This window comes from Ovis canadensis, chromosome 20 (assembly GCF_042477335.2).
Source record: "Ovis canadensis isolate MfBH-ARS-UI-01 breed Bighorn chromosome 20, ARS-UI_OviCan_v2, whole genome shotgun sequence".
NCBI classification, from domain to species: Eukaryota; Metazoa; Chordata; class Mammalia; order Artiodactyla; family Bovidae; genus Ovis; species Ovis canadensis.
This window is the reverse complement of record NC_091264.1, coordinates 30,654,761-30,674,543: the sequence shown is the minus strand read 5'-3', so window position 1 is coordinate 30,674,543 and position 19,783 is coordinate 30,654,761. Positions and strand designations below refer to the sequence as shown.

The window sequence follows — 19,783 nt, the reverse complement described above, 5'->3', positions numbered from 1 at the left end:
CTGCTACTGGCATCTAGTGAGTAGAGGCCAAGGATGCCGCTCAACATCCTACAATGCCCAGGGCAGCCCCACAACAAAGAGTTTTTTTTGTTCTGAAGTTTTGGAATTACGGACTTCTCTGTAGACTTGCCTATAGACCTTAGAGCCCTCATTTCTGCCCTCCTCTGGCCCTCCCCTCAAAACGCCCAGCTCACACCTCTGGTTCCTGGGCAAAGAAGTCATCTTTGCCACTCCATCTTTTGGCAAGTTTGATCTCTTATCGCTCACACCTCCTGGCCTCCACTGCTTGTTCTGAAAAGTCAATAGGATGAAAAGTCCTTTGAGGCCACCCTCACAAAGGAAAACACATGGAAACGACTGATACAGGGAGCCCAGGGTACACCCAGGGTTGAGACCAGGCTTGTCCAGGGCAGAGAGGCAGGGACTGGGCTGGGTCCCCGAGGTATAAAGCAGGAAGGGCTGTTCAGGCTTTCACTCCGCTGCAACAGCACAACTCAGAGTTGCCTCTCTGCTGCAGCCAGCTGGGAATCAGCGTCATGAAGTGGATGGTACTGGCCTTGGTCTGCCTCCAGGCCTTGGCGGCAGCAGCATTGGTCAAGTGAGTCTGGGGCCTGAATGCTGGGACAGGAGCCCTGGCAGCTTTTAAAAAAATAAATTAATTTATTTTATAAATAAGTTTATATTTAACTTATTTCTTTTATAAATAAGTTTATATTTAACTTATTTCTTTTATAAATAAGTTTATAAACAAACTTATTTTATAAGTGTATAAACTTAGTTTATTTTATGTTTATAAACAGTTTATAACTTATTTATAAAAATAAACATATTAAAAAATTACTTATTTTATAAATAAGTTTATATTATTTTATAAAACAGATACTGATTCACAGACTTAGAGAACAAACTTATGGTTGCCAGGAGGGAAGGACTGGGGGAAGAGATAGTTAAGGAGTTTGGGATCTATGTGTACACTCTGCTACATTTAAAATGGATAACCAACAGGGACCTACCTTATAGCACAGGGAACTCTGCTCAATATTATGTGTCAACCTGGATGGGAGGGGAGTTTGGGAGAGAATGGATACATGTACATGCCTGGCTGAGTCCCTTTGCTGTTGACCTGAAACTCTCACAAATTGTTAATCAGCTATGTGCTGTGTTGTGCTTAGCTGCTCAGCCATGTCCGACTCTTTGCGATCCCATGGACCACAGCCTGCCAGGCTCCTCTGTCCATGAGACTCTCCAGGCAAGAATACTGGAGTGGGTTGCCATGCCCTCCTCCAGGGGATCTTCCTAACCCAGGAATTGAACCCAGGTTTCCCATATTGCAAGGAGATCCAACCAGTCCATCCTAAAGGAGATCAGTCCTGGGTGTTCATTGGAAGGACTGATGTTGAAGCTGAAACTCCAATACTTTGGCCACCTGATGTGAAGAGCTGACTCATCTGAAAAGACCCTGATGCTGGAAAAGACTGAGGGCAGGAGGAGAAGGGGACGACAGAGGATGAGATGGTTGGATGGCATAACCGACTCAATGGACATAGATTTGGGTGGACTCCAGGAGTTGGTGATGGACAGGGAGGCCTGGCATGCTGTGGTTCATGGGGTTGCAAAAAGTCAGATGTGACTGAGTGACTGAACTGACTTCCCATACTGCAGGTGAATTCTTTACCGTCTGAGTCACTAGGGAAGCCCAAGAATACTGGATTCGGTAGCCTATCCCTTCTCCAACGGAACTTCCCCACCCAGGAATTGAACCACGATCTCCTGCATTGCAGGCAGATTCTTTACCAGTTGAGCTACCCATGAAGCCCTAATCAGCTATACCCTAGTAGAAAATAACAAGTAAAAAAAAAAAAACAACACCAAAACTACTATAGACTGGATGATTTATAAATAACAGAAATTTTTTTCTCTAAGTTTTGGAGGCTGGGTAGTCCAGGATCAAGGTGCCAGTAGATTTGGTGTCTGGTCGAGAATCTTCTTCCTAGTTCTTATGCATACCCCTCATCATTCTGCTGTCCTCACGTGTTGGAAGGGACATCGAAACTCTCTGGGTGACCTGCTTCTGCTCTGAGGCAGGGAAGGCTCTCTGAGTGTGCACTGGACAGATCTCAGGATGGGAAGAGATATGGCCTCTGCCTTCAGGAAGCTTCCAGTTGGAGGGAGAAGCATCATCCATTCCCTCACTGATGATAAAGGATAAAGACCAGAATGATAGATAAAGATAAATGATAAAGACCAGAAACAGACAGAGTAGGGGCAACTCCTGCCTAAAAAAAAAAAAAAGACCTTGAAAGCAATTATTTCTAGATAGGGTGATGTTTGCTAGAAGTTTCCTTAAGGGCCCCCAATTTATTTGACAGATGCCAAATCATCTAAGCAGAAACACCAGTCATGTAATCTCTATATGCTGAGGTGTCAGGGGAAAGGGGATAAGGCGGCCAGGCTCACAGGACATCAAAAGGGCGCCCAGCCTGCCTCATTGCCTGCGATTGCACCAATAAAAGGGCATTTCTTTTGGTGGAAAGTTGGCTTCTCTCAGAAACTTCTTTGAATATGCCAATTCTGGAGTGGTGTTGGTGTGAAGCAATCGTCAGCCTTCATATCTCAAGGTGAATGGGTTTAGCAGAGAATTTCTGGAGGATGCAGGGTCTTGAGAGAATGGGGAAGAGATGGGGAAAGAAGCAGGAATCCAGAAGCCTGGAGCAAGGCCTGGGGGCACTGGCAGAGACCCCTGGGCAATGGAGGCAGGCAAGTCTGGGAAGACACGGGCAGAAACCCATAATTCAGGAGATCCAGTTCCAGAGGCTGATCTGGGCTCCGGACCACTCAAGCCAACCTCCCCATGGTCCCTGCCTCCTGTGAGGAGCGTGACTGACTCAGGCCAGACAAGGAGCAGAAGAACCAGGACCCTGTCTTCTGAGTCCGCAGTCTAGTGCTGCTGCCCTGGGCCCGTGCTCTGGCACATCCAGCCGGTGCCCGTTGCCTGAGGGCCACCATTCCGGGGGACTCCCTTTGGGGTTAACTTTGCCATCTCTGAAGCCTTTTTATTTTTTGAATTATGTATTGCTTTTTAATTTATTATTTTTCTGTGTTGTGCAGCACCTGGGATCTTAGTTTCCTAAACAGAGATTGAACCCGTGCCCTCTGCATTGGGAGTGCGGAGTCTTAACTACTGAACCACCAAGGAAGTCCTTCTGAAACTTTTTTTTAAAAAATGCACAAATTGGGAATTCCCCTGTGGTCCAGTGGTTAAGGGCTCTGCACTTTCACTGCGAGAGCATGGGTTCAGTCCCTGGTCAGGAAACAAAGATCCAGCAAGCACGGCCGAAACAAACCAACAAACCACACAAATCTTGCAAGGAGTAATGTCTAAAGTTCCTCTCCCCTTCCTGGGAAAAGAGTTTATGGGGTATTTGAGAGTGGAGGACCAGGGTGGGATGACGACCCATGGGATGAGGTCAGGGCAGGCCTGGGTGAAGGTAGCTGTTTTCTGAATCTTGGAGCAAGTTCTGAGAAGAGTTTTCCAAAAAAAAGAAAGAGAGAGGAAGAAAAAGAGAGGCAGAGGGAGAAAGAGCCAGAGAGAGACAGAGATCGAGACAGAAATGGAGAAAGAGGAAGACAGACACATACAAGCGACAGGCCCCGGGGACAGAGCGATGGGGAGCCTGAGGCATTTGGGGATGGAGAAAGAGCTTGGGATATTAGAGGTGCAGTAGGAAAGAGGGAGGCCCTGCCCTGACCCCAGCCCTTCTGCAGAATTCCCTTGAAGAAATTTAAGTCCATCCGTGAGACCATGAAGGAGAAGGGCCTCCTGGAGGACTTCCTGAGGACCTACAAGCATGACCCGGCCCAGAAGTACCGCTTTGGTGACTTCAGCGTGGCCACCGAGCCCATGGACTACATGGACGTGAGTCTTGACCCTTCCCTGGGGCTCCCCCTCCTCCTGCTGCCAAAGGCTGAGGGCCAGACCGGGGCTGTGAGCTGCTCTCTCCCTCTCTGCACCCTCCCACTCGCCCCCTGGAGGCTGCCCCTGTCTCTCAGACCTGCCTGTCAGCCGGAGACTTCATTGCCTGAGAAAGCACGGAGGGACCCCTGATGACCTGGCAGCTGAGTCCATGCAGACTTTTGCTGCTGCCCCGGGCGGGCTCAGACTGAGGGCCTGTGGGTTCTGAGCAAGTGTGGAGGGCAGGCTCAAACCCCTGCTTGAGGTGTGGGCTGTGGGGCTGGCTACCCTGCCGCTCTGACCATGGAGAAGGCTGGGCCTGATGGGCAGAGCAGCAGAGTGACCGGCTTCAATGCCCCCACCACAAGTGAGACCTGCCCGCCATACCCCTACCCAGAGCTAAGAGCCTGCCCCATGTCCCTTCCTCCCCACCCAGGCTGCTTACTTTGGTGAGATCAGCATTGGGACGCCACCACAGAACTTCTTGGTCCTTTTTGATACCGGCTCCTCCAACCTGTGGGTGCCCTCTCTCTACTGCCAGAGCCAGGCCTGCAGTGAGTGCTGGGCTGAGCAGGGGAGGGCATTGACACCTGCTGGGGAAGGGCCGCACTTTCATAAAGATTGCTGGGGGGCCGGGCGGTGGGGTGGGCAGGGAGCTCCAGGCCTGGAAAGGTCCAGGGATTTGTCCAGTGTCACAGGGCACATGTCCAAGCCAGAGGGAAGGAACTGGCCCCGAGCCTGGGTGGCCCCTCTCTGATTACCAGGACATATTCCTTCACCTACTCCAGCCTAGCCCAGCTCACTCCACTCTGTTCTGTTCACTCTGGGCAGTGCCATTCCGGCCCACTCCACTCTACAACACTCTTTCTATGCTACTCCCCCACCACGATTTACTAAGCTCTTACTGTACTCTCCCAAGGACCCGGGAGAAGGACATAGATGTGGTCCTCCTCCCGTCACTGTCCTTGGAGATGTTCACTTCCTAGGATGGCCCTGACCCCTGCCAAAGCCTTGGGGTTTGGGTCTTGACACCTCTAGTCTAGAAGGTCCCTCACTGGCTCCATCCTAGGCTGTCTCAGGATCCTGGTGTGGCCAGCTTCTCCTCGGGGTGAGGCAAGGGTCAGGGAATACCCTGGAGGTTCATTCACTCCTTCATCTGATGAGTAATTTCTTGACACTTGCCATGTATCAGGAGATCTGCTGGGGGCCAGGAAGATGGAGACAGATACTATACAACTTGCCCACACTACAGTCCTAGGGAGGTCATCATCCGAGGGCATCTGACAATTCTGTGATTTTGTCAGGTTGGTGGGAGCAGGGGGTGCTTTGGGGTCAAGGCTGCCCAGTTCTTAAGGGTCTTCCAATGCCAGGAATGTCAGTTGGCTACCACCTGACTCCTTGGGCGGCAGGGGGAGGTGTGTGCATGTGTGTGTGTGTATGCTGAGGCTCTATGATATGAGTACAGGCTGGGAGACAGTTGGGCAGCCTTGCAGACCTTAGAGGGGGCCAGCATGACTTCCCTAATTTTCCCTTCCCTGCAGCCAGCCACCCCCGCTTCAACCCCAGCCTGTCCTCCACCTACTCCTCCAATGAGCAGACCTTCTCCCTGCAGTATGGCAGCGGCAGCCTCACTGGCCTCTTAGGCTATGATACTCTGACGGTGAGTGATGCTGCGGGCTGAACCCTCTCCTCTTTCCAGGAAACAGGCAAGGTAATGCGGAGCTGTGAACTCGATTCTAACCTCATAGTTCTCAGAGTCTGATGGGGAGACTTAGACGGAGGCCTTTGAAGAATATAGGAAACACCCAGTGCTCTACAATGGTTTGTTATTGTTTAGTTGCTCAGTTCAGTTCAGTCCCTCAGTCGTGTCCAACTCTTTGCAACCCCATGAATCGCAGCACGTCAGGCCCCCCTGTCCATCACCAACTCCTGGAGTTCACTCAGACTCACGTCCATCGAGTCAGTGATGCCATCCAGCCATCTCATCCTCTGTTGTCCCCTTCTCCTCCTGCCCCCAATCCCTCCCAGCATCAGAGTCTTTTCCAGTGAGTCAACTCTTCGCATGAGGTGGCCAAAGTACTGGAGTTTCAGCTTTAGCATCATTCCTTCCAAAGAAATCCCAGGGCTGATCTCCTTCAGAATGGGCTGGTTGGATCTCCTTGCAGTCCAAGGGACTCTCAGGAGTCTTCTCCAACACCACAGTTCAAAAGCATCAATTCTTCGGCGCTCAGCCTTCTTCACAGTCCAGCTCTCACATCCATACATAACCACAGGAAAAACCATAGCCTTGACTAGACGGACCTTAGTCGGCAAAGTGATGTCTCTGCTTTTGAATATGCTATCTAGGTTGGTCGGAACTTTTCTTCCAAGGAGTAAGCGTCTTTTAACTTCGTGGCTGCAGTCACCATCTGCAGTGATTTTGGAGCCAAAAAAAGTCTGCCACTGTTTCCACTGTTTCCCCATCTATTTCCCATGAAATGATGGGACCGGACGCCATGATCTTCCTTTTCTGAATGTTGAGCTTTAAGCCAACTGTTTTACTCTCCACTTTCACTTTTATCAAGAGGCTTTTGAGTTCCTCTTCACTTTCTGCCATAAGGGTGGTGTCATCTGCATATCTGATGTTATTGATATTTACAGTTGTGTCTAACTCTTTGCAACCCTGTGGACTGTATTGCCCACCAGGCTCCTCTGCTCATGGGATTTCTCAGGCAAGAATTCTGGAGTGGATTGCCATTTCCTTCTCCAGGAGGTCTTCCTGACCCAGGGATTGAATCCATGTCTCCTGCATTGGCAGGTAGATTCTTTAGCACTGAGCCACCAGGGAAGCCGATGCTCTACCATACAGGTCAGAAAATCATAACACTAGAGACTCATCCGGGAACTTCCTTGGGGGTCCAGTGGTTTAGACACTGAGCTTCCAATGCAAGGGGCTGATCCCTGGTCAGGGAACTAAGATCCTGCATGCTGTGAGGTGCAGCCAAAAAAAAAACACAGAAAAGGCTCATCCATTCACTTATCGACCCCTCACTGTGGGCCACCACGTGCCAGGTAGCGAGGACACAGAGTGACTGGGATGACCTCCTCCTTTTCCTTAAGGAGCTTAAAGCCTAGGGGAGAGGCAGGTGAGGTGGGCGGTGCTGCAGCAGGTGAGGGTGGCTCCTTGGGAGAGAAAGTGGCTTTTGCAAACCTGTCAAGAAGCGAGGTGGCAGAAGTGAGGGAGGGATGAAGAGCAGACAGATGGGTCTCAGGAGGGGGATCCAGAGGGAGATGTGTGGAGTTACATTCATTACTTCCCATCCTCTGCGTCCCCTCCAGGTCCAAGGCATCCAGGTCCCCAACCAGGAGTTCGGCTTGAGTAAGACCGAGCCGGGTACCAATTTCCTCTATGCGAAGTTCGACGGCATCATGGGCATGGCCTACCCCTCCCTGTCCGTGGATGGGGCCACCACCGTCCTTCAGGGCATGGTGCAGGAGGGTGCCCTCACCAGCCCGATCTTCAGCTTCTACCTCAGCAGGTAAGGAACTACCCGGCAGTCCCCGGCTCCCAGCCCACTAGCTTCCACAGGCCTGGACGGCTGAGGTTCAAACACTTTGGAGTTTGGAGGCAGGCATTCCCAGCAGGCATTTGGCAGGACCTTTCCTCCTGGGCTTCTGATTCTTCCTTTCCCGTGCTCCCCATTCCCGCATCTGTCCCCAGCCCACTCGATCTCTTCTTTACATTTCCTGGCCAAGACAGAATCTCCCCTTCCTCCGGCAGAACTCTGCTTGGGGCATTGTTGCAGCTTCTCCTACCTCTATGGGGCTTCCCTGGTGGCTCAGATGGTGAAGAATCTGCCTGCAATGAGGGAGACGTGGGTTCAATCCCTGGGTGGGTAAGATCCCCTGGAGAAGGGAATGGCAACCCACTCCAGTATTCTTGCTTGGAGAATTCCATGGACAGAGGAGCCTGGCGGGCTACAGTCCATAGGGTCGCCGTGAGTCAGACACGACTGAGCAGCTAACACTTTCACTTTTCTCCTACCTCTAGGGCTGACTGCCTGCCCAGAGCCGCAGTGAGCTCACTTCTTTCTGACCAAATGTTTTCTACCTGGACACCTCTTTTGTATAATAATCTATTGCTTCATCTCCTTTGATGTATTGTTCTAGCCAGGTCTTCTGGCCTCAGTCCACCATGAACTCGAACAAATTGTTGTTCTTACCACAAACACGAGCAAACGTGGTTATTTACGTGGATGGGCCCTGGAGCCAAGCAGTGGGAAGGGGTGGGTGGCCTGGAGGGGACTTTCCATCTTTCCTCTGTAGAATTAGACAACCACCTTCTAGAGACGATCAACATCTGCTCTCCGGGGCTTAGTCATTTGAACCTGACTTTCAACAATATTATCCTGTTACTAAGGTTGCTGACCTCTGTTTACAAGTACTCTTGAGTTTAGCCCGGAGGATTGCTGCCCAGTGCCACACTCCTGCTCGTCTACTGTCTCACAGGGAGGTCGTGCCCTCCACTCCCCCTGGGCCCCTCCTCCCTCCGATTCCAGCAGAAAAACAACCAACTGGGCCCCGGTCAGGCTCCTGCTGACACGCTCCACCAGGAGCATGAAATGAAAGGCAGAGGAGAGAGGTGGGACAGGGCTGCAGGCCAGATGACCAGAGGCTTTCCCAGAGGAAGCACTTGGTGGAGCGGCCTCATTTGAGAGCTGGAGGCACTGGGAATTCCCAGCCTTGGTCAGAGGTGGGGGACACAACGTCTGCCCTTAGGGAGCCCCAATCTGAGGGGAGACAGGGCTGCCTTCAGGGGGCCCCAGTCTGAGGGGAGAAACAGCCCAGCCTCAGGGAGCCCCAGTCTGAGGGGAGAAACAGCCCAGCCTCAGGGAGCCCCAGTCTGAGGGGACACAGCCCTGCCTCAGGGAGCCTCAGTCTGAGGGGAGACACAGCCCAGCCTCAGGGAGCCCCAGTCTGAGGGGAGACACAGCCCTGCCTCAGGGAGCCCCAGTCTGAGGGGAGACACAGCCCTGCCTCAGGGAGCCTCAGTCTGAGGAGAGACACAGCCCAGCCTCAAGGAGCCTCAGTCTGAGGGGAGACACAGCCCTACCTCAGGGAGCCCCAGTCTGGAGCCAGGGCAGGACTTCTATTTCCCTGCCTTTCCTACAGCCACTTCCTGACTCACCTTTCGCTTTACATTCTGCAGCCAACAGGGCTCTCAGGATGGGGGAGCAGTCATCTTTGGGGGTGTGGACAGCAGGCTGTACACGGGGCAGATCTACTGGGCCCCCGTCACTCAGGAGCTGTACTGGCAGATTGGCGTTGAGGAGTGAGTCTGCGGCGGGCCCCGGGGGCGGGGGCTGTTCATTTGGGCAGGATGTTGCACACACACATTCAGGACTTGGGGTTTCAAGACCTTGGTCGGCCTGGAGAAGGTGGTTGTGGTGGGGACAACACAGGAAGAGGCAGGGTCTGGAATCCCAGACATTTCAGACCCTGCCATCCAACCCTAGGGCCTTAGAGATTAGAAACTGGGGTGTGTCGGGGGAGGGACTAATTTACTCAAAGTATTTACAACAAATCTATAGCCCTGGCCATCAGTCTTTCTAGAACTATCTGTGGAACTTTTAAGAAACAGAAGACATGGCCATTCAGGCAGACTTGGACAGACTGTTACGAGGCTGGGGGGTGGTTGGATTGACCTCTGTAGAATCTTTATCTTCTGAGGTGCACCGTGATTCGGTGGCTGTGGCCCATCCCCTAACTGCCCTGAGCTGGGAGGCGCTGAGACCCCATCTTCTCACCATTCAGGTTCCTCATTGGTGACCAGGCTACGGGCTGGTGCTCCGCAGGCTGCCAGGCCATCGTGGACACCGGCACATCTCTGCTCACGGTGCCCCAGCAGTTCCTGAGTGCCCTTCTGCAGGCCACGGGGGCCCAGAAGGACCAGTATGGGCAGGTGCATGCGGCGGAGGCGTGCCCTTTCCCGGGGAGAGGCTAGGGGGCATTTATGGTTTTTCCTGGGAGCACAAGAATAGCCTGATTCTTGGCCTCCGTGCTTCTTGCTGCCTCCTGTCACTGGAGGTGGGGGCCCCGGGATGACTGGGGGCTGGCTGGGGGCCGGAAGGCTGATTCAGGGGGGCCAGATGCCTGTGCTGGTATGGGAGGTCACTAATAGGTAGAATTTCCTCTGAGCTTCAATCTCTTAGAGCAAACAGGTTAAACACCTGCTGGGCTTTGCAGTAAGAGCTAAATAACTAGAATGTGGGACCAAGCCTGAGAGCGACAAGGAATAACTCTTGAATCCAGAGCTCCCTCACCTCCATCTTGGGAGGTGGATTGGGCAGGGCCCTGCCCCATCTTTACCCCCTCCTGAACCTACCAAAGGGTTTGCATAATTAAGGTATTCTCACTAACTTTGGTGGGCTGATGTGATATACTGTCTACATACCTGTGTATTTTATTTATTATTTTAATTTTTATTGGGGTATAGTTGCTTTACAATGCTGTGTAAAGCTGTCCAACGAAGAGAATCAGTTAGAGGCATACATATATCCATCCCCTCCCTCTTTGACCTCCCACCCGGCCACCACCATTCCACCCCTCTAGTCATCACAGAGCACCCAGCTGAACACCTTGTGCTATACAGCAGCTTCCCATCAGCCATCTATTTTACACACAGTAGAGTATCAGACCTATTTTAAAAGGACACTTGCAGGGAAGAGGAGTAGATTTAAACTTTCATGGGGGAAATTCAAGAAAGAGGCATGTTTTGAGAAAGATGACTCAGGTCTCCCCACAACCCACCCTCTGTACAGCAGCTTCTATAACTTTGAGGTTCTGTACGCGAGTCCTCATGGGTAACACCAGCAGTATTGGTGTTGCAGCCTCTGGTCCAAGAGCAGATTTGGGGCTCGGGCTCAGGACCCCAGGGGCTGCCGTGATGGGGATGGCAGGTCCTCTTAGCGGGGAGATGAGGCGACCTGGCGCTGTTCCTCTCTGCAGTTTCCTGTGGACTGTAACAACATCCAGAACCTGCCCACCCTCACCTTTGTCATCAATGGCATGCAGTTCCCTCTGCCTCCCGCCTCCTACATCCTCAGTGTAAGTCCTGGTTCCTGCAGGCTGAGCCAGTGGGCACAAGATCAGGGGTAGAGGTGGGTGAGGGGCGGGAGGAAGCTGTGAGGAGCCAGAAACACTCGGTCCCCTTAACTGTGCCATTTCCTTGAAGCATTGATTTCTCTTCCCCTCTCATGGATTTTAAACCCCCTTCTCTGGAACCAGGCTGTGAAAGAGCAGAGCAATCATCTATTATTAATAATTATTATTAATTAAGGGGGAGAGGCACTGGCTCTCTGTTGAGCACTTACAAGAGTCAGCCGCCAAGTGAAGCACTTTGTCTGCATTTTCCTGATAACTCGTCATAACATTTAATGAGGGAGATATGAATTTTTATTTTATAAGTAAAAACTTGGAGGTTTCGAGAGGTTAACTCATTGGCCTAAAGCTACATAGTTAGGGTGAAGCTAAGGATTGAACCTAAGTTGATCTGGCTCCAAGGCTTTACTACCAGGAGTTGAGGAGATCCTGCAGAGGGAGGGCCCTTGCAACCTGCCCTCAGTCACACTAGAATCCCCAACCAGCCCCGCTCTGGCAGCTCAGTTGGCCTGTGAGGCCTCAAGGGTAGAAACTCTGGCCCTTCTTTTTCTGTATCTGTGCTGCTGGCCTGGGGCTCTGGGCTGCACAGTGCCCCGTCCATCTGGGAGCTGATGAATGAGTGATGCCCTTGTGTGTTGTGCAGAATGACGACAGCTACTGCGTCCTGGGGGTGGAGGTCACCTACATACCCTCCCAGAATGGCCAGCCCCTGTGGATCCTTGGGGACGTCTTTCTCAGGTCATACTATTCCATCTACGACCTGGGCAACAACAGGGTGGGCTTCGCCACAGCCGCCAAGACTCAGTGCCTGGACTCCCGGGCTTCCTTCTCCTTCTGGACTCTCCATCCTACAGGGGGTTCTCTCTACACTTCCTCTCTGCATTTAGCCTCCCTTCTCTGGACTCTGGACTTTCTCTAACAATAAATAGCTCTTCTCCACATCGGCCATCCTGTTGTTTTTAGAGGGCAGTCACAGCCTGTAGGCTCAGGGAATGGGGCAATAAGAGTCACAGGCAACTTTGCCTCTACTGGACCATGTTGTCCCTGAGTTTCTAGGAGGTTCATGGTGGGTCACTGAGATTCTAAGAGAAATAGGGCATGAGGTAGGCTTGGGGGTGAGCCCTGTACCCCTCAAAGTTTGGAGTCTCTTCACAGCTTCTCTCTGGAGAGGGAAGACAGTAGTAGTGGCATGCAGGCAGGGCATTCCTTTGTAAGGGACAATCCAAAGTGCTCTGCTGACCTAATTTACCAAATACCACCAGAGTTACCCCACACATATCACTAGCAGTGTGACTAGGGGTCCCATGTGTCTTAAATCTAGGCTTCTTCCTTCATATCAGTGATCAAGTTTGCCCTAGGAGCTTTCAGAAGAAGGCTGGAGGACAATGAACATTGTAACAGATGTGGGTCCTTTAGGGAGACATCGCCTGATGCCACCAGAGCATCTTGTGACGTCCAGCAGAGGAGGGTGACATGAAAAGATCAGGAAGTTTTTCTGTTCAGCAACATGGTGGTGATGTACCTGCAAGCTCCAGCTAATGAGGTCTGGGTGGGGAGGGCCCCCACCTAGGTAAATGGAGAACTCATGATGGGAGAGGAGGTGGGCTCCATTTTACAATCATATTTCCTTCACCACGCTGATCAACCTTGTTCCTTATGCTCCAGACGCAGGTCTGGTACCCCATTCCAAACCAGGAGGATGAGGGTTGACACAGAGGGGTTTCTATGGCAACAGCACACCATCTGTGACCCTACCTCTTTCCTAGACTCCAGGAAAGCCAGCACACTGCACGCCCCTCACTGGGGTCAAATAGGCCACAGGGTATATTATGATGATCTGTGGTTCGTGACATTACTTCCTGAAAAGAGAAAACTTGCAAAAGGGGTAGAAACCAAGTGGATCAAAGTTTCCAAATTAAACGCCAAGTCCCAGCACAGGCCTGAGCCCACAGGGTGGGACTACAAATCCCGACGTGCCTAGCAGAGCCGTCGCCCAGCAGGGAGGACTACGTTTCCCAGCGGACTCTGCAGCAGGCAGACAGGCGGTAGGGCGGGGAGGGGCGGAGCCGGGAGGGGCGGGGCCGCGGGGGTAGGGTGCTGCCCTCTGCCGGGCGCGGCGGGAAGTGAGTGCCGAGTGACAGCAGGAGCCCCGGCGCCGGGCGCGGGGCTCGGTGACAGCGGAGGCGGCGGCCGCGGGCTGGACGTAGGGAGCGGCGGCGGCGCCGACTGCAGAGGGCAGGGCGGACGGGGGCGGGCCTCACCGGTGGCGCGGAGCCGGAGGAGCCCGGGAGGGGGCGGCCGGCGGAGCTCTCGGGCCCGACACCTGAACTTGGGACAAGTTGCCGGAGTCGCGGGGCGCGGGCGGCGGACGGATTGACCTTCATAGCTAGGTGAGCGGGACCGGGGGGCAAGGGGTGCGCGGAGGGCCCGGAACTCCCGACCCAGGCTCCGCTGCTCCGATCCCGTGGGTCCGCGAGACAGGTGGGTGGCTGGGTGGGGGTGTCGACTGGAAAGGGGAGCTAGACCGTGTGCGCCGCACTGCCAGCCGCCCCGCCGTCCGTCTAGCCGGCCCGGCTAGTCCGGCGCATGGCCGGGGCGGCGCTGCCCGCGGAACTTGGGAGCCCCTCCAGCCCCTCCCTTCAGGCCCGGGCCGGGGGGCGGCTTCTCCGCGACCTTATGTAACCAGGCGGGAGGGGCCGTGGCGGGCATGGGCCTTCCCCGCCCGGGAGCTGAAGTCGAAGGGGCGGGAGGCGTGGGAGTGAACTTGCAAGAAGTTTTGAGGGCGTGTGGGCCCAGCGCCCGCTTCTTCTCCACCGGACGCGGCTGGGGCGACGGGTGGCACAGGGGAGGGCGCCGGAGGTAGGGGAGTGTGTGGGGGCCGAGTCCGGCCGGGCCAGGCCCTGCCTGGATGGTCCCGGGGAGTGGGCGGGCCGGAGCGGCGCCACGCCCCGGGGGCCGGGCCGCTGAGGGGGTGCTGCGGGTGGAAGTACCATCCTTTCCTCCCTTCCCGCCCCTTCCTCCCCCTCGGTCTCTTGAAGAAGCCGCTCCAACCCGCGTCCCCTGGTATGCCCGAGAACAGTCTTTTTCTCCCCCTTGCATTATTCCACGACGTTAGGGAACACCAACCTCAGATCACACCACTCCTGCCTTCCCTGCAGCTCCCAGCCATCTACCCGTCCCCAGAGTATCCCCCCTCCTTCCCGGTCCTGAATCCCGGAAAACACGCCCCCTTCCCCCGATTCCTTGAGTCTGCACCTCCCAACCCCAGGCTGTCCCACCCCCAAGTCAGCACTTCTCCGCCGTCCCCGCCCGCCCCCGGTACTCCGATCAACCATTCGGCCGAAGCGGCGAGTGCGCTCGCCTTCTCGAAGGGAGCGGGCTGATGCCAGCTCGGCTCCCCTCCCCTCGGCTCCCTCCCGCCAGCAGTTCTGGCTTCACGCACGGCTGCCCAGAGCTGCTCAGGGTTGCGCGAGCAGGTTCGCGCCGCAGCCGCCCGGGGCTCCCCGGCCGGGCTCGCAGGGGGAGGGAGGGAGGCGGGGGTTAGGGGTGGAGGGAGGGCGCCCGGGGCGGGGCTCGTCTGCCCTGGGCTCCGCCACCCCCTCCTCGTCGGGCCAACTCCTCACCGCTGAGTCCTTCTCCGATGCCGCGCCCACCCCTGGCGTCGACCTCACGCGCGTGTGTTCTGGGGGTGGTTATGCGTGAACAGTTCCTGGACCAAACTCGAGCGCTTTGGTTTAGCGTTCTCCGGGGAAGTGATAGTTAGTCCTTGTGATAGTGATAGTCAACCCTTGAGTGGGGAGGGGGTACTTAGTTGAGCCGGGAATGGGACAAGGCTGGTGTCGGTCCCCAGTGACGCCTCTGGGATGTGGGTTCAGAACCCTGATGGCTGAGATTCCACCCGCCCAAGACCTGGCACTCTTGGCCAACTGGGGGTGGAGGGGAAGGTGGGGGGCTGGTCTCGTGTGGGTGTCTTCAGAGCAGAACCAGGCCCTGCCCTCAGGGAGATCACAAGTCTGGGAGATACAGCCGGCAAGAGTTAAAGGCAGGCCAGAAGAGGCAGGCGGAGGAAGGGCTGGCTGCCTCCGGAGCTTTACCTGGTAGTCTGAGGTATGCCTGGATCTTGCCTCAGTTTCTCCAGCCATGGGGAAAAATAGCAGTTCACACGGACCCCTTCATTCTGCCTGCCTCCTGGCTTCTCAGGCAGAAGAGTTGGAAACCAGGCAATGGAAACGAAGAGCTGTTTAGGGTGACTGTGTGCTCTGCTTGTCTGGGAGCGCAGCCAACGTTGCTTACAGTTTACGAGGCCTGCTACAGCTGCAGTGAGGGCTGTTTTGCCCTCAGCTCAGCTCTCTGAGGTGCAGCCAAATGGGAGCCCAGGTTTCCTGATTCTGTGCTCTGTGGAAAGGGTGCAATGGTTGGGGACATCTCCTCAGGTGAGCACTCAGTCCCGAGAGAGCCCCTGGGCTTCTGAGGGGCTGATGGCCTGGTAACTCACAGTCGGAGGTGGGTAGGAGGGTGGGCCGGGGCTCGCAGGAGCCCGTCCAGTGCTCGGGGATGCTGGGGGTCCCCAGCGCTCACCCCACGGCCAGTGAGGCCTCCCTCCTGCCTCTCAGCTGGAAAGCAGGTGGGAGGGGCTTCCCACCCCTCAAGCCTGGCTGCCCTTTGAGGGTCTGGCTTCTGGCCCCATCCCTCCTGGGGCTCTGTTTATGGCTGTAATTGCATCATTAGCCAGAGTTTATAGAGTTACTTAGCACCTGCCCCCACAGGGAGTGGCCTAGCCACCCCTCGGCTTCTGTCTCTTCCTTTTCAAAGTCGACTTGGTTTCTGCCGGCAACTGGGGTTTCCCCAACCGCAGCTGGCATGCAAGCCAGGTTGGGCCTTTGTCCTAGGGATGGAGGGCAGTCAGCACTTGGGGCCCAGCTTGGGGCTGCCCTGGAGATGACCATGGAAATTGGGTTGGCCTCCTCTGATTCAGAGGGGGGGGGGGTGTTCAGGGCTCCTGGAGCTGCCAGCAGTGTCCACATCCCAGGACGCAGTGGGTGTTTTTGCTTATGATGTATGTATCCACGTCTGAAAAGAGAGGTAAAGATGCACACACTTCACAGGCAGCTGTGAGGAGTCAGGTGCCTGGCACATGGTGAGTCCAGATGCTGCTCTGTGTCTGTGTGGGATGTGTGTGATTGATGGGAGTTTGTGTGTGTGGTTATGAGATCGTGGGTATCTAGATACATGTATGTAGATGAATTGTGTCCACACATGTCTATGAGCATGTAAAAATAATATTAATAGAATATGCATCTACTCTTTATGCTATAATAGAGCAATATTGTAATAAAACTTAGTCATAAACTATAGTTGCCAACATTTATTGTGTATTTACTCTTCAGAATGAGGTAGAAATTATTATTTTCATTATACTGATTCAGAGAAGTTAAGCAGGTTGCCTGAAGTCACACAGCCTGGAAGTGGTAGGGATTCTAACCCAGGCCCAACTGAGTCCAAAATCCATGTTCTCAGTCCCTGCAGAAGACCACTTCAGGGTTCCCAGGAGTTCTCCCTTACAAGGCTGGGGCATGGTGTGACAGGAACCTTCTTTTCCCCATCGGGATCTCCTGCTCTGAGCAGTGATGGGACTTGCTGAAGCCCCTTCTCCAGGGCACACCTATCTCCTGACTGCTCTTCTGAGCTGCTGACCCAGGTGACTGAAGGGTCCCCCGGCGAGAACTCTCCTGCCTGGCTGGGGGAAGAGATGGCTTCAGACAAGGCTTCCTGGGTCTCCTTGGCTACCTCAAACATGCCCTTACAGTGCAGCCCTCAGTAGGCACTTGTTTAATCAGATGAGGAGAAAAAGCCGGGAAAGTACTTGGGTGAGAGCCGGATGGCAGTGAAAGTCCTGAAAAGAACCCAGGAGACCCTGTGTTGACAGGCCATGTGGCTGGGCCAGTCCCTGTCTCCCTTAGCTTCTATTTCCATATCTATGAGCCTCCATCACCGGTGGGGTCCCCTCCAGCGTGAGCCTTCTATCCATCTTTGGCCAAAGCACCCAGACAGGAGATGCTTCAGAAAGGGTGGAGTGTGGGGTGCGGGGGAGGTGGGGGGCAGCCCAAGTCCACCCCATAGAGCTTTCGCTAAAGGCTGGCCCCCGTGGAGCCATCAGCCAGCTTTTCTTGGGACAGAGCCATTGCCACCGGGTACTGAGCACTGCGCTAAGTGCCCCCGAGTTGGGGGGCGGTCAAGAGCACGGGCTCTGGGGCCAGGTCGCCGGGTGTGGAATCTCAGCTCTGCCACTTGCTATGTGGCCCTGGGCCAGCTGCTGTCCTGCACTGTGCCTCTGTTTCCATACCCAGAACGCGAGGAGTATTGTAGTGCCTGCAAACAGTGCTGTCAGGAGGGCTGAGTATGTTGCTGCTCGCTGCCTTTACAGCACTTAGAACACTGCTGTGCTCCAAGAAATGTTATCATAATTAACTCCTTTAACTTCTTCATTTCTCATTTCCAGGTGAGGAAATAGAGGCATAGAGAGCTCTAGGGGAGAAATAAAGACCTATGGGTTGCAAACAGGCCTCCCTCGTGGGTCTAAGATCCTCAAGCAAAATGCCTTCAGTGGGGCTTTGCAGACTCCGTGGCCACAGTCCCCAGCACCCCCTGCTGTACCACACCCAGCCTGGTGTCCACAGTCTACAGCAGAGCAGACGGTCAGGCCTGCAGCATCTCTACCACCCCTGCCCTGCCCGGCCCTGCCCCCTGAGACTGCTTGGAGTGCATCGGGCCCAGTCACTTACTACTGACTCCTGACCAGAGGCCCTCCCTTGCCCTCGTGTTGCCTGGCCCTCCTGCACTCTGCACCAGAGATACATACAGATCTCCTTGTCTGCAGTCTCACCAAGACAGAGATAAGATCTCAGCCATAAGGCTGGATCTGGGACTTATCGTCATGCCCACAGGAAATGCTTTGTTGCCTGTGGAGCAATGGGTGAGAGCAGGTAGCAACCAAGAGGGGCAGAAGCAAGAGGCAGAGTCATCATCAGCTTTCTTTACTGTCTCTTAAGAAGGAAGAAAGTGAGCTCCGGTCTTCCCCACCCTTGTCCATCTTCCTGGGGGCCAGGCCACATTCTTGGCTCCTGTCCACACAGCGGGGTCCCACAGTCAAAGGGGATGATATGAGATTAATTCAGGAATTCCAACAGGCTCTCTGGAAACGAAAGGAGCATATTCCCTCATCCTAGCCCTGTTCATGCTGGTCCCTTTTCCTGACAGTACCTCCTCTGTTTCCCTCCCTATAGGCAAATCATCTGTCCCTGTAGGGTTACCCTTCCAGGGAACTGCTCCATCTGACTGCACTTCTGGCTGGATATTAGGATGACCTGGGGAGCTCTTAAAAAATACCATTGCACCTGAGTCTTTGGGGAGAGGCATGGGCATCAATATTATTTTTTTAGTATGTGTGATGATTTTGATGCCCTGTCTCTCAGACAGTGGTTCTTGTCAGGTGGGTGTCAGCATCAGGATTGGTAGAACATTTACTATCCCCCAGCCCCGCCCACGGTTCCTGAGTGGATTCCTGTAGGTCTAGAGTTTACAATTCTGGAGCACTTTCAAGTGATGCTAATGCTTCTGGTCCTGGGACCCCATTTTGATAACCTACTCTTTGATAACCTACTCTTTTGTGACTACCCAGGCCAGAGCTTTCTGTTTCCTGGGTCTCCGATTGCCCAGGGTGTCTTAGGGCCGTCTGCTTTTCGAAGCCAGGTCCCCAGGGGCAGGGACCACTGTGAGATCATTTGGTGACCACTAGTCTGTGGTATCAGAGAAGGCGATGGCACCCCACTCCAGTACTCTTGCCTGGAAAATCCCATGGACGGAGGAGCCTGGTGGGCTGCAGTCCATGGGATCGCTAACAGTCGGACACGACTGAGCAACTTCACTTTCACTTTTCACTTTCATGCATTGGAGAAGGAAATGGCAACCCACTGCATTGTTCATGCCTGGAGAATCCCAGGGACGGGGGAGCCTAGTGGGCTGCCGTCTATGGGGTTGCATAGAGTCGGACACGACTGAAGCGACTTAGCAGCAGCAGCAGCAGCAGCAACAGTCTCTGGTATGGCCATCCTTCCCTCCTCCATCCTGACTCTCTGCCCCTACATCCCATTAAACTGACCGGTGTCCAGTCTTGGCCCCACCCTTGGGGACGAGTGCTCAGGAAATAGTGACTGCTTCAGGCAGGGTGAGGTGGACAGCGCCAGTCCCGAGAGTCTTCAGTACTGGGGGCAAGTCCTTGGAACCAGAATAGCATTTCTGGCTTCAGGGGGTGGGTGTCCAGAACAGCCCCTCACTCTCCCTAAGTGAGGCTGTCAAAAGGTCCACCATGTTATTTGACTTTCCCACCCCATAGAGGGTATTTGATCACTGTTTGAACTGCATTTTTGGTGAATAATAAAAATGATCAAACACAGGCAAGAAACAGCCATTCCCTTCTGCTCTCCTCACCCTGGAGACACCGGGCTGGCAGATGGGAGTCATTGTTGGGGGTCAAGATGTCTCCATCATCTTTTAGGGGGTCCTGGGCTTTGAGGGCAGCAGATAGTTGGGGTGACCCTGTGGGCTTGCCCCAAGGCCTGTAGTAGCAGAGTCTTCCTTGCAAGCCAGGGGAAGCTAGCTATGTACCGGGTGCTCAGCACAGCTTCATGAAGG

The 19,783-nt window shown here is 54.3% G+C and overlaps 2 protein-coding genes across 3 annotated transcripts in view; both read left to right on the top strand.

Annotated features, from left to right (window-relative positions):
* The first annotated feature begins 479 nt into the window (after positions 1 to 479).
* Positions 480 to 12,033, top strand: PGC (progastricsin). The gene is made up of 9 exons (XM_069564414.1): positions 480 to 598; positions 3,766 to 3,916; positions 4,389 to 4,506; positions 5,494 to 5,612; positions 7,271 to 7,470; positions 9,141 to 9,263; positions 9,746 to 9,893; positions 10,940 to 11,038; positions 11,736 to 12,033. Exons 1-9 carry the CDS (start codon positions 537 to 539, stop codon positions 12,009 to 12,011), a joined length of 1,296 nt encoding a protein of 431 aa, XP_069420515.1. The 5' UTR covers positions 480 to 536; the 3' UTR covers positions 12,012 to 12,033.
* A 1,121-nt stretch (positions 12,034 to 13,154) lies between these two features.
* Positions 13,155 to 19,783, top strand: part of TFEB (transcription factor EB) — a 47,533-nt gene continuing 40,904 nt past the window's right edge. The window contains exon 1 of one of the 2 annotated variants that reach the window (XM_069564264.1): positions 13,155 to 13,482. The gene's annotated coding sequence lies outside the window, so the exon portion shown is untranslated. Of the gene's footprint in view, positions 13,483 to 16,205; positions 16,230 to 19,783 lie in introns of those variants that run through there. The other variant, XM_069564263.1, reaches the window with a different exon arrangement.

Coding starts and splice junctions, on each gene's coding strand:
- PGC (XM_069564414.1), top strand. CDS start 537: ATGAAGTGGATGGTACTGGCCTTGGTCTGCCTCCAGGCCTTGGCGGCA. Junction 7,471..9,140: donor TTCAGCTTCTACCTCAGCAG/GTAAGGAACTAC, acceptor TACATTCTGCAG/CCAACAGGGCTCTCAGGATG. Junction 11,039..11,735: donor CCGCCTCCTACATCCTCAGT/GTAAGTCCTGGT, acceptor TGTGTTGTGCAG/AATGACGACAGCTACTGCGT.